Source organism: Pan troglodytes, chromosome 21, assembly GCF_028858775.2.
Source record: "Pan troglodytes isolate AG18354 chromosome 21, NHGRI_mPanTro3-v2.0_pri, whole genome shotgun sequence".
Classification (NCBI taxonomy): Eukaryota; Metazoa; Chordata; class Mammalia; order Primates; family Hominidae; genus Pan; species Pan troglodytes.
The window spans coordinates 45,235,617-45,252,348 of NC_072419.2; the positions used below are offsets into that span (position 1 = coordinate 45,235,617).

Sequence of the window (16,732 nt, forward strand, 5' to 3'; positions counted from 1 at the left end):
GTCTAGCACAGAGTAGGCACTTGGGTTGAATGAATTTTGACTGACTGGGAAGCAATGGAAGATTAAAATGGGGAGGTTGGGGTCAGATGACGGAAAGCCTTAGAGGCTCAGCCAGAGAGGATGAACTCCATCCTGTATCTGGTTGGGAGCCATGGGAACATGTGAGAGAGGGCAGTGACTTCATCATGTTTGGGCTCTATAAAGATCATTCTGAGTGCTGTGTATAGGAGATGAGAGTAGATATGGAGTCTCTAGTAAGGAGGCCAGTTCTGAAATCCAGGTGAGATGTGGTCCCTGGCTCCTGGCTCCTAGTCTCCCTGTGGCTTCTGGGATACACAACAACTTGGAGAGAGAGAAAGCTCACCATAGCGAAGGTAAATGTCCAATGTGTCCCGAGACTGGTTTCTCAGACCTTTCCACAGGCTGTAGGAGTCTGTTGTTTTAGGTCTACCCATGGTAACTTTTGGGTTAAAGCTCCTCTGTTGCCCTGTTTAATTGTCATCTCCCTCACCCATGGTATCTGCTGGCATGCTATTTTGTGGACTGTGGCTGACTTCACCTCCAGTTAGCTCCTCTGTGGCTACATTACACAGAACATCTCTATCTCTTTTTCACCCTCCACCTTAAAAATTATTAAATTAAGTTAAAAATTATTCCAGTTTTTATTATGTTGAAAACTATAATGTCCAAGTCTTAGATTCATTTTATTTATTTATTTATTTATTTATTTATTTATTTTTTGAGACCAAGTCTCACTGTCTTGCCCAGGCTGGAGTACAGTGGTGTGATCTCAGCTCACTGCAACCTCTGCCTCCCAGGTTCAAGTGATTCTTGTGCCTCAGCCTCCCAAGTGGCTGGGACTACAGGCATGAGCCACCATGCCTGGTTAATTTTTGTGTTTTTAGTAGAGATGGGGTTTCATCATGTTGGCCAGGCTGGTCTCAAACTCCGGACCTCAGGTGATCCTCCTGCCTTGGACTCCCAAAGTGCTGGATTTACAGGCATGAACCACCACGCCTGCCAGATTCATTGTTAATTAATACTTACTAATTGTTCACAATTGCCTTTTATTGTCTTGGTGGAACACAGAGATGAAAAAAATAGCTTCTTTCAGTTCTGTCTATGGTAGTTGATATAGATGACTTTCTGGAAGCAATTTTGTAAGCGGGAAGGCAGCATGTAGGAACTTTGTCATGCCTTGCTCTGCTGTGGTACGGGACATGCTGGACCTTTGGTGAGCTGGGCCATTCCTTCTTATCCTGTACTCGCTGCTCAGCCAGTGCCTCCTGTGTGAGGGGAACGGTGGTTTCTAAGTGTCTGAATGGGGGATCTGTGTGTGTGCGTCATCTCTGTGTGGGTTGTGGGTCCGTGTGTGAGGGGCCTACGTGAGGTATGGGATGTGAGTTCGTATGTGAGTGAAAGAAAGAGGATATAAGTGGGCGAAAGAGGGCAAGAATGAGGAGGACTGTGTGGGAGTGGCAGGGGGGTTGGGTGTGGCTTAGGAAACATTTTGATCTAGAGGCGTAGGGAAGTCCAGAACTCATCCCCTGTCCCCCAGCGGCTGAGTCTGTGGGTGACAGACTAATTTCAAACCTCCTAGAGCTAGGGCTGCTGATAGGCCACCTGCCGTGGTTTCTCTCAGGGACTGGGGTGGCCCAGCCTGCAGACAAAGACGGCAGTGGCTGCAGCCGGGAGGCAGAGACCTGCAGAGCATGATGGGGCTGATCAAATAGCTGCTTTGGTTGCTTTAGCTGCTTTCTTAATGTAAGCCCAATTAAATGAACAATTATATAACATGACTGGATATAATTATGAAGTATTTATTGATCCTGTATCACATGATGATATTGCTTTTCTTTTATTTGCGTCCAACTGCATGGCAGAATATATGGTTGCTGGTAGCTCCCATAGTTTTTTTGTCATAAGTCCAGCTACTTAAAGAGAGACTAATTTCTCTTTCCAGGTTCTTAGAGAAGGAACTTAGGATCAGCTGGGGTCAGGTCCCCACCCTGGACCAGTCTACATGGGCCAAGGGCTGTTGGCCAATCATGGGCGTGTTGGGTAGACATAGCTGCTTGGCAGCCACTCCAGTGGGTTAGGAAGGAGCAGGTACCAGGGAAGGAGCCTATGGTGAGCTAGAAGACAACCCTGCAGATGGCCATGTCATTTACATTCCTTTCATAGACTGTCCCCTGCCTTTATATGATGTATGCTTCTTACCGTGTCTGTATGTCAGTGTGACCCCACCTCTTTCAAACCTGACTCAAACTCTTCTTTTCTGGGTGTGTTGAACTCATTTTACTCTTGTTCCTTGATTCTGCCTCAAGATTCTTGCATTGTTGGTACTATATTTATTTACTTTTTTATGTATTTTGTATTTCCAAATAAAGATACAAGATAAAGATCTTAAAGGTCTTGTGCCTTCTCAGTAAATGCTGAGTCTTAATTCTTTTTGTTTTGAGACAGAGTTTCACTCTTGTTGCCCAGGCTGGTGTGCAATGGCGTGATCTCGGCTCACTGCAACCTCCGCCTCCCAGGTTCAAACGATTCTCCTGCCTCAGCCTTCCTAGTAGCTGGGATTACAGGTGCCTGCCACTACGCTCAGCCAATTTTTTTGTATTTTTAGTAGAGATGGGGTTTCACTATGTTGGCCAGGCTAGTTTTGAACTCCTGACCTCAGGCGATCCACCCGCCTTGGCCTCCCAAAGTGCCACCGCATGAGCCACCGCATCCGGCTGAGTCTTAATTCTTGAAAGAGTAACTCTTTACTTTTCAGTACCACATAGTCCTTAACGGTAAGGTTTAGGCATCTACTCTAATAAAATTGTCAAGGCATCATCTTCTTCCTTGTTCTGCTTGCTTTTTTGGTAACATTCACCCCTGTCCAAGTCCTTTGGTAAAATCCTCCTCCTCCTCCTCCCATAGCTCCTGGAGCCCTGCCGACTCCCCTCTCCTACCTCCTTGTTGGCTTCCTCTTGGGCCCCTTCTCTGTCTGCTCTTCCTCCTCGAGGCTGCACACCCCTGTGGTCCCTGGTTCAGCTGAGCCTTCGTGCTTGTGGCAGTCTTGACTGTGTGCTTGCACACCAGCCTTAGCTGTCTGGCAGCTGGCTAGCCACAGACATCCTAAACTCATAAACTTGTGACTCTCAGATTCTCCATCTCAGTCTCTTTCTCATGATCATAGTCATTTAGGCCAAGACCTCCATTGCTTTAAGAAGTTTTTATCCCCAGTCGAGTAAGAGTCACTCCAGCCTTCTTTCCAATGTGCATGTGTGTGCAGTTTGCCAGTTCCCACCAGCTGTATCTCTGGAATGCTTTGCCCAGGTTCACACTTTGTCTCCCCTGCACTATTATGATAGCTTCATTAATTAGTTTGTTTGCCTTGAATCTCTCATTTCCTCTGCCCTCCTCCAAAATGGCCACTGGAGTCTGGGATTCAGCTCACAGGTCTGATAATATCATGCCCATCCTCACTGCCCTTGTCTTGCCCATCGAATAAAGTGCCAGTGCAGCTGAGCACTTGGGTCCCTTCAGAGTTATGGCTGACATCATTTATTGAGTGCCATTCTAGGCTAGACGTGTGTCACAACTATCCCACATAGTTTATTTGAACCTCACAGCAACCTTGCAGGGTGGATAGCAGTTTGTCCATTTTGCAGATGAGAGGGCTGACTCAGAGATGAGGAGGCCTGCCCTAGACCTTGCCTCTGTCCTCCCTTAGGGACCCCTTTACATTTTAGTCCACACTGTGCTATTGTCCTGGGAAGGGATGTCTCCCTCTTCCCAGCCAGTAATAATCCTCCTTAGCCTTTACAGTGCAGGCAAGGGATACTGCTTTCTCCATGAAGCTCTCCCTGAAAGCCGGTAGTTCTTAACTTTTCATTCTATCAGATTGCAATCTGCAGCTCTTTCCTGGTCACAGGGTCAGTCTGCCTCAGGGATTATTTTATGATCAACTCTTTGCACGTCTGCCTTCTGTGAACTGTTTACTCTTTTGGGGCATGGGGTGTCTGTTCCCACTTGTTTGTGTGTTACTTCTAGTGTACCTGTGCTGTGCATGTCATAGGGTTGCAGGAAGGCTGAAGTGACTTGAAGGGAATTTACCCAAAAGAAAGTGAACAGGAGTACTGTGTGGAATTCTACATAGCAAAACATAGTTTTGTTGACATGAGGCACTTTTATGTCTGTGCTTATTCTTCTCAATTTTGAGGTTAATATATAACATCCCTGTATTTTGTGGTTAAATCCAGTTTACTCTTTTAAAAGTACCCCTCAGAGCCCCTTCACTTAGCGTTTGATGCCATTCGTTAGCACGGCTCCTGGGCTTCTGGATTTCCTGGAGCAGGATGGGCATGTTTTGTAAAGGTACATAGGGAAATAAAGACAAGCTTTGTAGTTATGTAGCCAGGCCTCAGGGAAATGAGTAGAGGTGGGGAATGGAAAGGGCACCCAGATTCAAATAATGGAGCACTCCACCCGACGGGATATCCATGCCCCCTCTGCAGTGGGCACCAGCTGCTTCCCACCTGGTGCTCACTTGCCTGCCTGCATGGTCACTTAGCTCTTCTCAGTCTCAGCTTCTCTGTACCTTAGGGTCACATTCCCCAAGAGAGGATCTTTGGTGGCGTTTCCTTCCCCCATCATTGGCTGGAGCCCTCAAGACAGGTCTCCTTGTGGGCTGCAAGTGGTGGTCAAGTACCATTAAATAGGATGTGAACACCTGTTTGGCAGAAACTGCCAAGAGACACTTCTCCCAACAGGGTACTGCACGAGTGTTGGGGAAGTACATGATTGATGGCCTACCCCATACAAAGCCTTGCACTCACTACTGTAGGGCGTGTAAAGATGGAGAAGACACTATCCGTGCCATCAAGTGGCCTAAAACCAGTAACAATGGGGCCGGAAACACACCTACTGTTCACAGAAGGAAACGTTTCCTATAGAATGATCATATCTGTGTTTTCCAGATAGAGTTACCCACCAACCGGATCTAACCTGTACTGAACTTGAATCACACCTTTGACCTAATTTTTGCTTAAATGAAATACAGAGGATAGGAATAATATAAATAATACTAAAGCTACATGTTAACTCAGATGCTATACTGAATGCAGTTTTGAAATCTAACCTTTATTATTTTTATTAAAACTTTAGTAAAGACACTGTCATTGAAATATGATTCCCCACAATTACAGTTAGAAAAATGTGAATTTAAAAAATGTATTTTGCAACCCATAATCTGTATTGCACATATATAATCTTGCTACTCACCTGTCTTTGGCAAGTTTTATATTATTTTTTCTTTCCATGAATCTCTATGAACCTTTTTTTCTAAGAGAAATGAAGAATTAATTTTTTTCTTTTTAGAAATTCCGGAATTTCTTTAATCAAAATGAAACCAGTGATCCAGCAAGGGATACATGTGTGATCCTTACAGTGGAAGGGCGAACATTTCCGGTGGATATCTTTTATCTACAAAGGTTTGATGATGCTTGAATTCTGGATGATGGTGTTTAGAAAACTCGGCCTCTGATGTAGAATATCAGAACTGCATTTGCTTACAACTCTAAAGGATGGGGAGGAGCATGTTTTGTGTCCCTTGTCATTGGTCTAGAATGTTCTTACCCGGCTCCGGATCACTGCTGAATTTAGTTTAAACTCTTCACACTGACATGCAAGTTTCCGTAAGTCTGTGGCCAGTAGCTCAGCCAGAGAGAGCAAAAGTGGTGAAAGGTTTTGGGGAGGGAAGCTTGATAGTTTTCAGAACTGGGGTTTACAAGGCTGACTGTCAGCAGGGGCAGTATTGGTGATTTGAATCATTTGGCTCTCAGTTCTCTACATCCCTAGCGAGAAGGCCCAGTTGGCACTTTTAGGAGTAGCCTACTTGGACAAGGAAGGGGCCATCCTAATTCCTGTACTAGTCACTGGACAAAAAAAGACCAGGAGCCTGTTCCAGTGGCTGATAAATCCAGAGTCGTGGACTTGATTTCTGAATCGTTTTGTTGGAGAGCTCATCCATCAGGGCCATCCAGCTGACCCATAGATGCTGCTATTGGTTAGGAGGGAAAATGGGCTGGGAAGAGCGTGGGCTTCAGCACTGGGACCGCAGCTCCCGATTTTCACTGGTCCGATGTCTTTGCATACTAAAGATAGCACATCTATTTGTATGGGTATATCATTTTATTTCTTTCCAAATAAAGCTAAAAATCATAGTTGACATATAATTATGGATTATTCTTGAATATTAGATTTGAAAAAAATGAATATTTATTTTGTTTATCCTGTGCTAATTACCTACTGGGCAGGCCCAAACTCACTTTGATGAGCTTTGCTGCCAGATTATTAGGGTAATTGATCTGTAATTAACGAGCATATTCTAGTGATGAATTCATCCCATTTGTCTTTTCAGTCCTGTTCCAGATTATATCAAATCAACTGTCGAAACTGTGGTGAAAATTCACCAGACAGAGGGAGACGGAGACATTTTAGCATTTCTTACTGGCCAGGTAATGCCATTGTACTTCTCTGATGAATAGACATGTTAAGACAGCACCAAAAGTAATACAGAGCCTTGTTACTTTACTCAGCCATGTATTTCATGTTTTGTTGTATTTTGTGGTTCCATAATTGTGTAAAAAATTGATTTGATGTCATTCATCTACCATCTAGATTGTCAGGGACTCATTAGCCCCTGCCTGTTCTGTCTGCAGAGGGTTAAATGTTTTTTTAAATGTATTAGCTGATTCCAAAATAAACTAGGTAGTTGAGTGAGGGCTATTTTGTTTGCCAGAATTGGATACTACATTAGGTCCATGTCCTGCACACATGTTGCTGCTGTGTACCTCTTTTTCCAGTGACACCTTTACAGCTCATCCTGGAGGTGATAAGTGGCCATATTACTGGTAAAACAACTGAACAGACCCAAGTGCTCGCTGACGGTGGCCAGCACTATTCAGACTTGCCCTCCAACTGTTATCTTTTCCACTGCCAAACACTTTCCATGGTTCAGTAATCTTTTTTGGAGAAAGCTTATAGTGATTTTATATGCTTCAACTTGTCTATATGCATGAGATGCTTGTTTGACACTGTATATGTATGCTGGGTAAAATAGTCATCGTTTTTATTTATTGGGAACTCTTCCATTCATTGCAGATCATACCAATTTTTTAGTAACTAATAGTGTAGTTGCAAAATTTCACCCATTGTCATCATTGTGTATTAGCATTTAATTAAATATCATCCCAGAGTGGAACATGACGGCACTGAAATTCTTGAATCTGACCAAAATTAAAGTCCAGATCCCAACTTTTATTTTCTTTCAGTAGGATAAAATAGCATGCTTCAAATTGATCTTGGTTTCTTTGGTTCCTGGTTCAATGTCTTTAGGAAGAGGTAGAAACTGTTGTGTCGATGCTCATCGAGCAGGCTCGAGCACTAGCTCGCACTGGGATGAAGAGACACCTCCGAGTTCTCCCCATGTATGCAGGACTGCCTTCCTTTGAGCAAATGAAAGTGTTTGAAAGGGTGTCACGCAGTGTCAGAAAGGTGAGACTATCCTGATGACCAAGGGTGTTGGCAACCGTCTATAATCATAATGATGCTCCTTTACTTGTTTTGAAACTTGCTAAACACAAGGCAGACTTCTAGGTCCATATTTCTGTGTAGTAGATCTAAAAGCACACAATAAATAATACATTGTGAAGATTTCTTTTTTTTTTTGAGATGGAGTCTCGCTCTGTTGCCCAGGCTGGAGTGCAGTGGCGCGATCTCAGCTCACTGCAAGCTCTGCCTCCCGGGTTCACGCCATTCTCCTGCCTCAGCCTCCTGAGTAGCTGGGACTACAGGCGCCCACCACCACACCCGGCTAATTTTTTTTTGTATTTTTAGTAGAGACAGGGTTTCACTAAGTTAGCCAGGATGGTCTCGATCTCCTGACCTTGTGATCCACCCACCTTGGCCTCCCAAAGTGCTGGGATTACAGGCGTCAGCCACCGCGCCCGGCCTGTTGTGAAGATTCTAAACCTGTCCCACTGAAGGATCACTTTGACAGTAGTTATCAGATCAGGTGACTTCTCTTTTCTTCTCTTCTGCCTTCCTAATATTTCCCACGACACATGCTTACTTTGGCTTAAGGGATTGTTTGGGGGGATTGAGGTCAGTCAGGAGCAATAGAAAAATTGGTACACATGGTTTCTAAATAATTTGTTTTAAGTATCAGCTTGCCTATTTTAAAGGGCCAAGTTTAAATCAATTAATTCAAGCTGTGGCTTAAAAATGTTTAGCCTTGAAGTGAGAATGAGGAAGGATGTGGTGGAAAGCATTGGTTTGAAGGAGCTGGCAGGCAGCCAGTCCGCCTGCTGTTCATGGTGCCCCTGGGCCTGACTCTGCCTTTTCCTTTCATTAGATGAGGACTGCACAGAACCAGCCCGAGGACAGCTTTTACTGTAGTAGCTATTTATCAACAGATGGCAGAGAATAGAGCAGGTGAGGGATGGTCTGAGGATCCACTCCCAATTTCAGACCACTTGGAAGAGGGTGCTCAGCCTCTTGACCATTGGGATGGAGCAACTTGAGTCTGCCCTGTCAAACATTAATTGCAGCCAGCCAATCAGGAGACCTGGATTCTGCCCCTGAGCTACTATGTGCCTTGGGACAACTGACTTAACCTCGAATCTGAGTTTTTGCAGCTGTAAAACGTAAATAATAATAACTTTCAGATAGGTGGTTTTATAGCATAACATCTTAATCCCAACTACATAAAAATATTAGGAAGACTATTTTATAAAATGATCATTTATAAAATAATTTTTAAAAAATGATTTATAAAATGTAAAGTGCCTGAAAAAAGTTCTAACTGCTATATATATGTGTCCCCTGCTACTTAAACCCTTCAGGGGCAGCTCCCAATGTACTGGGAATAAAATTCAAATACCTCATGGTGGCCCAGAGACCACATATGATTGCATATCTGTCTCCCTCTGCAACCTCATCTTGTACTTTGTATTTTGGCTGCACTGGCTGTTTCTCCTTCCTTTGAACTGTTTCTTCTTCTTGGATCTCTATAGGATTGGCTGCTGCTTGTTACTTAGGTCTCTGCTCAAAATCTTTCACAGAGGCTCTGCCTGGCCAACAAAAGTAAAGTAGCATGCCCTATTATTACAATAATATATAATATACATGTTATATACTACATCATATCATATTGCCTCATTGTGTTAATATTTTCTTTATAGTATTTGTTGTTCTCTGAAATTATCTTCTTGTTTATGTTCAGCATGTCTTCACCCCAAACACTCAAACTAGAATGTAAACTCTGGCAGAGCAGGGGCCTTGTCTGTCTTGTTTATCCTACATCCCAGCACCTTGAACAGTGCTTGGCAAAGTGTACACCCTCAGAAAGTAATCATGATATGAATGAATAAATGACTATACCTGCGCAAGATGGAGGGTGATTTACTTTGGTTATGCCAAAGGGAAAAACTAACAAATGCTAGGCTCTGATCACTTTATATATTAATTGTTTATAGTCCCTTCAGTAGCCCTAGGGGAGGTGGTAAATCTTATTATGTAGATGAGGAGACAGGTTCAGGAGGTTGAGTAACTTGTCCAGGGTCACATGATTAGGGAGAATTCAAACCCAGGGCACCCCCTGACTTGGAAACTCACAGTCTTTCTAGTATATTAAACTGCCTCTCACAGATTCTGCAATGTTGGAAATGTTAAATCTTTTAGGATTTTTACGAGTTTGTTAAAAGCAAAAAGAATAAAATGAGTTTTGTTCTTCTTTCTGTGGGGAACGTAGGTGATAGTGGCCACCAATGTGGCAGAAACCTCTATCACAATCAGCGGCATTGTGTATGTGATCGACTGTGGCTTTGTGAAACTCCGAGCCTACAATCCCAGGACAGCTATTGAATGCTTGGTGGTGGTGCCAGTCTCCCAGGCATCAGCTAATCAGCGAGCAGGACGTGGTGGTCGTAGTCGCTCGGGAAAATGTTATCGCCTTTATACAGGTTAGTGTGGCTTTCCCTAAGGGTTTTCGACTTTCTTATAGTCAGCCTGGGCAACAGAGTGTAGCAAATGTTTACTCCTAATGGTAGAACTTAACATAAAATACAGGCCTTCCTCACAAGGCCCTGTGTAATCAGATCCCCACTGCTTTCCTCACTCTAAATATGGTGTTTCTTTGTTACTAGTCCCCATTGGCCAAAGCTGGCCTGTGAGTGACTGCTTATTTGCTATCCTGTTCTAACCTAACATCTGGGCACGGGCCTGTGTAGCCATTTGTCCCTAGGGTGTGGGCTGTGTGTCCTGGAGCCTGTCTTTCTTGCCTTTCTTTCTTGACTTAATGTGCTGTTTTTGTATTCCAAGATCCCTGAGTCTTGCGGAGCCTCACATTGGGTTCCCCTTTTACTTCTGGTTCAGAGCATCTTTGCCAAGTGAAAATGGAAGGTCTGTCCCGAGACTCATTCATAGAAAACAAATAGTTGGTGAGCTCCTCCTCTGTGCTGTGCATCATGCTAGGCTCTGAGGGAACAGAAGGCAATTTTAATACTGTCTCAGCCTTTTTGGAGCTTTCTATCCAGCTTGAAGACAACCTTACCTATAGACAGTGATGGACCCAGAGCTGCTCTTTCTCTGCACTTCTCTTCTGTGGGGAATGCTGCTGAGATTTTCCCCAGTTGTCCAGACTCAATTTCCAAGTCATTGTTAATTCTCTTCTTTATCCAGTATCCATCTGCATTCACTTAACCAGGCCCAGGGTTTTTTTATTTTGTTTTGTTTCTTCTGGTGTGGCTACCCCTGAAGAAGGTCCAGGGGTTTTAGCTCTGCCATTTGTCTCTTCCTTTCTGGTTATTATTGTCCTTGTTCAGTCTTTGATGTTGATCTTTCTTTTAGCAGATGTTTGCAGAGCACCTGCTGTATGCTGGCCACGGTGCTAGAGCTTGGAGATCTGGGGCTAGTAACCATGGTCTGTGGCCACAGTGGCTGACAGTCTGGTGGTGGAGGTAGACCTCAAAACAGATCAGCATATTATGGTATGATAGGGAGCCATCCATAAAGAATCGGGAGCCTTGGAAGCAGAGAGCAGAGGCTTTTCCTTGGGCTGTTTTCCCTGCCCAGCAGATCTTCCTTATCTTTCAAATCCTCTCTCAGATGGCAGTTCCCTCATGAAGCTACCTTAGATGCCTTCTCCTAGAAGCTGGTGTTATCCTTCTGGGGATTTGGGGAGTGCTTCACAACCAGGGTGTTGTTTGAGCCTGATCTTACTGGCAATACAGTCCTTATCTAGGCAAAGAGGTGACTGGGGAGATTCAATTTCAGCGCACCAGGCTGAGGGAATGGAATGTACAAGTACTTGCAGGGAAGGAAGTGGGTTTGGAACATTCACAGAAGGGAGGGAATAGGCAGAACCCAGGGCCTGAGGACCAAGGGCAACCACTGAAGATGCTAAGAAGGAATGACTAGAGTGGAAAAGGGAGAGCCAGGACTGAAAGGGATTCTGACATGCAGAGAAGGTTTCAAGACATTTTTCTCTTCAAAAATTATTTATTGGGGTGAAATTTACATAACACAACATTAAACACATTAAAGTGAACAATTTATTATATTCACAATGTTGTGTGACCACTGCCTCCATCTAGTTTCAGAACATTTCAGCCACTCCAGAATAAAATCCCTTATGCTTTAAGCAGTTTCTCCCCATTCTTTCTGGCTACCAGTCCCTGGAAATCACCAACCTGTGTTCTTTTCAGTGGATTTCTCTCTTTTGGATATTTCATATAAAAAGTCATACAATATGTGACCTTTTGTGTCTGGCTTCTTTTAGCATAATGGTTTTGAGGCTTATCTACATTGTAGCATGTACTTCATTCCTTTTTATTACTGACTAATATTCTGTTGTATAGATAAACCACACTTTGTTTATTCTTTATTAGTTGTGGACATTTGGGCTGTTTTTGCCTTTTGGCTATTGTGAATAGTGCTGGTATGAACCTGCATGTACATGTACTTGAGTAGGTGTTTTTAATTCGTTTTGGCTATTACAGGGTTATATGTAATTTTGTTTAACTTCTAAGGAGCTCAAGTTACTTTTAAAGAGGCCAGCATTATCTCATGTGCCAAGAAATCATGGACTAAAGATAGGCAGGTGGATTTGGGTGAAAAGTCACTGAATCCCTTCGCATGAGCAGTTTAGTGGAAGTGGGGTTGGGGAGGGCCCCTGACTGTAATGAGTGCATTGGTGTCCAGCCTCTAGGCCTCCACAGGAGCCTCCAGACAAAGTATTGCTTTGAACAGGGTACCACCTGCTCAGACCCTCCACATTTTCTCAAACCATCCAGGATTTTTCCTCAGCTTATCTTCTCCTACTAACCACTGCAAATTGCTTCTCAGCTGAACTACTACACGACATGCTCTCTGCATGAGAAACGCTTAGATACCTTTTCCTTGAGCTGTTTCCTCTTTGCCCAACAGATCCTCCTTGTCCTTCAAATCCTCCCTCAAATGGCAACATGCAGCTTCCCTGGAGGACTTCTTCCAGCCACCCTGCTTCCTCCTTCCCTGAGCCTCCATTTCTCTTTGGGAGGACCACTCCTTGGGACTTTTCCTATTTCTCCTTGAGGGTCAGCTGTTTCTGGTCCAGGTCCCAGGCCCCTGCATATCACTGAAGCTTTTCGAGGGGATTGCCTGTGACTCCTACAGCTTCTGGCCCCATGCTTCACACACTTGAGTCCTCAGGAGAGCTTGTGTGTCATTGAACTTTTAGGAAACACCCACTTCCTGTGAGCTTTTCAGCAGGGTGGTCCTCTTATGTGGTAACTTTGTTTCTCCTTTGGTTAGTAGTGCGCTTGGAAAATGGGGTTATCCTATCAAGAAGCTGTACCCCAAATTCTCTTGAAACTAAAGGAAGTAGCTCATTTGGAACTTCCTGCTGTTGGCCATCATCCAGAACCTTCTAGTTAGACCCAATTTGTATCAATTAGTCCACGGAATATTGGTTGTCTGTTTTCTCAAAGAAAACCTTTTTGAAGTTTTTCGGGGATAGTGGTATTTCTTCATGGCACTTTTTTTTTTTCCTCTAGTTAACTAAAGCTTTATGATCTAAATGGAAGTTGGGTCACCCTTGTATTGTTTAAGAAGGGTGTACATCAGTTAAAATGTTGACTGATGTGGGAGGTTTTGGTGGGTGGAGCATTCTCTATATAATCCTTAAGCTTTCTGAATATACATGAAAATGAGTTAATCTCTTCCTCTTTTTTCCCCACCCTTCCTGCCTAGCTTTTATAAAAAGGCCTTCTTCCAAAGTTTCTTCTCCTTCCCCCTCCCTTTCTGCCCTTCCTGTCTTGGGATCTCTGTGTCTTAGGATGCTTTTTCCTGTGTAAGGTCACCTTTTCTTCCTGGTAGGGCATGTAAACATTCATTTCTTGGTTTGGGGCAGCATTGGATTCTGGGAATGATACTGTGTACCTGGCTTGTTGATTTAAAAATTTGATTTGGACAATTTTTGCTCTTTATAAGATTTGGTCATTTGTTGTATTTTGGTGATTTATCTTGAAATTGTTCTTTGCTTGTATGTGAAGCTCTTGCTTCCTTGACTTATTCCAAGCAGAGATGGTGGCAACTGGGAACTGATAGTGATTCAGCAAGTACTTGTTGGTTTGATTTAATGTTTTGCTGACAAAAAACATTAAAAAACAGAATTTTAGATAAAGTTTTATAAAGATGTATTCAAATATATTTATCTAAGGCATTTTAAAAATAGAATGGTCTTTCCTAAGTATAAAAATAACTTTATATCATGGTATCATGTGCATCTGCTTCTAGCATCCTAGAGCCCCTTGTTCAAGATAGAGAAGAAAATTTGTCCCCTGGCATAGTGATTGCATTTGATTGTGACATTTGGTCCCAAACAGTTCTGATTTCCTATCCTCAGAGGAAGCCTTTGACAAGTTGCCTCAGTCTACGATTCCTGAGATGCAGCGTAGTAATTTGGCACCTGTCATCCTGCAGCTGAAAGCACTAGGTATTGACAACGTCCTCAGGTTCCACTTCATGTCGGTAAGTCCTGCCTGCTGTCTGGGGTCATAGGGAGGCTAGGGAGCTCACAGGGGGATGTCAGGACATTGTCGTAGGGCATGCCATCTTTCTTTTTTTCCCCTACTCAGGTCATGTGTTGTGTGTCTGCTTTGCAACCAGGCCCTGTGCAGGACGTAGGGGAAAACAGCCAGACAAGGTAGCCTCAATTCCTATTCTTACATAGTTCCTGTTCTTGTCTGCTGGGGAATAGAGACAAGTAAGTGGGTAATTACAGAGCAGTGTGCCCAGGGCTCTGAGAGACAAAGGAAGGGCCTCCCAGGTGAAACCTGAAACCCAAATAGGATCTCACCAGGTTAGGAGTGGAGAGTTCCAGGACAGCTGGTCTTTGTAGAGGCCTGGATGCAGGAGTACCATGATTGGGGGGTCCTTCCTGCAGCTTTAGATAGAGCTGCAGGAAGACCCTTGTGCCTGATTGCTTCCTGAGATGATTTCTAGGAGTGGAATGACTGGGTCAAAGGGCCATTGTCCTCTTTAGGGTCCTGTTACATGGCCAGATTGCTTTACCAATGTCAACTCTAGCAGTGCATGAATGCCCACCTTGTGGTACTTCCATCCGCGCCATGTTATCTTCTTTAGTTTTGCTGATTTGATTGGCCAGAGAGAGGAAATTACCTTTATTATAATTATTTTTAAATTTCTCATAAGATAGATTTTTATAAAAACATTTATTAGTCAGTTTGTATTTCTTCTGAATTGTTAAGCTATTTATCTGTTAGAATTTGTGTCTGTTAGTGATTTTCAAGAGTCCTTTGAATATTAAAGACATTAATTTTTATAATATTTCTTACAAATATTTTCTATTTATATTTTACTGTTTTTTTTTTTTTAATGTGTGAACATTCTAAACCTATTCACAGTAATCTGTTTTTGCCTTTATGATTTCTTTGGCTATTCTTTTTTTCTTTCTTTATTTTCTGAGACAGTCTCACTCTGTAGCCCCGGCTGGAGTGCAGTGGTGCCATCTTGGCTCACTGCAACCTCTGCCTCCCAGGCTCAAATGATTCTTGTGCTTCAGCCTCTTGAGTGGCTGGGATTACAGGTGTGTGCCACCACGCCTGGCTAATTTTTTATATTTTTAGTAGAGACAAGGTTTTGCCTTGTTGCCCAGGCTGGTCTCAAACTCCTGAGCAGGTCAGGTGATCCACCCATCTGGGCCTCCTGAAGTGCTAGGATTATAGGCGTGAGCCACCACCCCCGGCCTCTTTGGTTATTCTTGCCCTTATGAAGTACTTCTTATATTTGGGTCAGTTAATACATATTCACTCATATTTTCTTCTAGAATTTTTATGATTTGAGAACTTTGTTTTTTCCCAACTGTATATGATATGACAAATCTGGAAAGTCTGGATTCTTGGATAGTAAAGTCCCTAATGTCGTATGTGATGGTAAACTAGGTGAATGAAAGAATAGAACATACAAATATCAACTCCCCCAAAGAAAATTGTGTACTTACCATAAGTATAGGGAAAATGGACCCTTTGATTATTGGTGTAGAGTAGAAGATATTATAAAGAAAAGATAAACAGGCTGAGCGTGGTGGCTTATGCCTGTAATCCCAGCACTTTGGGAGGCCGAGGCAGGTGGATCACTTGAGGTCCGGAGTTCAAGACCAGCCTGGCCAACATGGTGAAACCCCGTCTCTACTAAAAATACAAAAATTAGCCAGGCATGGTGGCATGCGCCTGTAGTCCCAGCTACTTGGGAGGCTTGAGGCAGGAGAAACGCTTGAACCCGGGAGGTGGAGGTTGCAGTGAGCCGAGATTGTGCCACTGCACTCCAGCCTGGGTAATAGGGCAAGACTCTTTCTTAAAAAAAAAAAGAAAAGATAAACAGTATGTGCTGATTTAAAAGCTTATGAAAAGCCCCACATGTAAAATTAAAGAAAAACATACAGTGACAGAAATGACAGATCAGTATCTCAAAAAATACGAAGAGTTTTTATATGTACATCATTTACAGTAAATATTCACTAAATAAAGTTAAAGGAAAAAAACAGCACAAATTCAAATTTCAACATCATTAGGACATGTTGAGCTTCTCTAGGAGAGAGGTGACTGCACGTTGATATAGCTATAAAGGATGACTTTACACTAATTTTTTTTTTTTTTGAGACAGAGTCTCTCTCTGTCACCCAGGCTGGAGTGCAGTTGTGCGATCTCAGCTCACTGCAACCTCTGCCTCTTGGGTTCAAGTGATTCTCGTATCTCAGCCTTCCAAGTAGCTGGGACTACAGGAAAGAGCCACCACGCTCGGTTAATTTTTGTATTTTTAGTAGAGACGGGGTTTTGCCGTTTTGGCCAGGATGGTCTTGAACGCCTGACCTCAGGTGATCTGCCCACCTTGGCCTCCCAAAGTGCTGGGATTACAGGTGTGAGCCACTGTGCGCAGTTGACTTTACACTAATTAAATGATTGAGTATAAACAAAAATGGTGAAATCCAAAACTGCCACAATTTGGGAAAGTAAATTCCTCCCGTGTTATACCGTTTCTGTCCCCATGGAGGACTTTCTGACAACATTTAATGAGCCGTAGAAATGTCTGCTATTTCTTCTCATAAAAATTTCTCCTGAAAAAATAATTCAGAAGAAGAAAAAAAGCTTACATATATGATAATGCTTATAGCATTTATATT

At 43.2% G+C, this 16,732-nt stretch overlaps 1 protein-coding gene across 10 annotated transcripts in view; it reads left to right on the forward strand.

Moving 5' to 3' along the window:
- Positions 1-16,732, forward strand: part of DHX35 (DEAH-box helicase 35) — a 77,655-nt gene that overhangs the window by 34,259 nt on the left and 26,664 nt on the right. For all 10 annotated transcript variants that reach the window (XM_001145627.7, XM_009437239.5, XM_001146072.6 and 7 more), the window contains 5 exons: positions 5,368-5,480; positions 6,410-6,506; positions 7,387-7,545; positions 9,803-10,013; positions 13,937-14,061. In XM_001145627.7, coding sequence (XP_001145627.4) covers positions 5,368-5,480; positions 6,410-6,506; positions 7,387-7,545; positions 9,803-10,013; positions 13,937-14,061 — 705 coding nt within the window. The remainder of the gene's footprint in view (positions 1-5,367; positions 5,481-6,409; positions 6,507-7,386; positions 7,546-9,802; positions 10,014-13,936; positions 14,062-16,732) is intronic.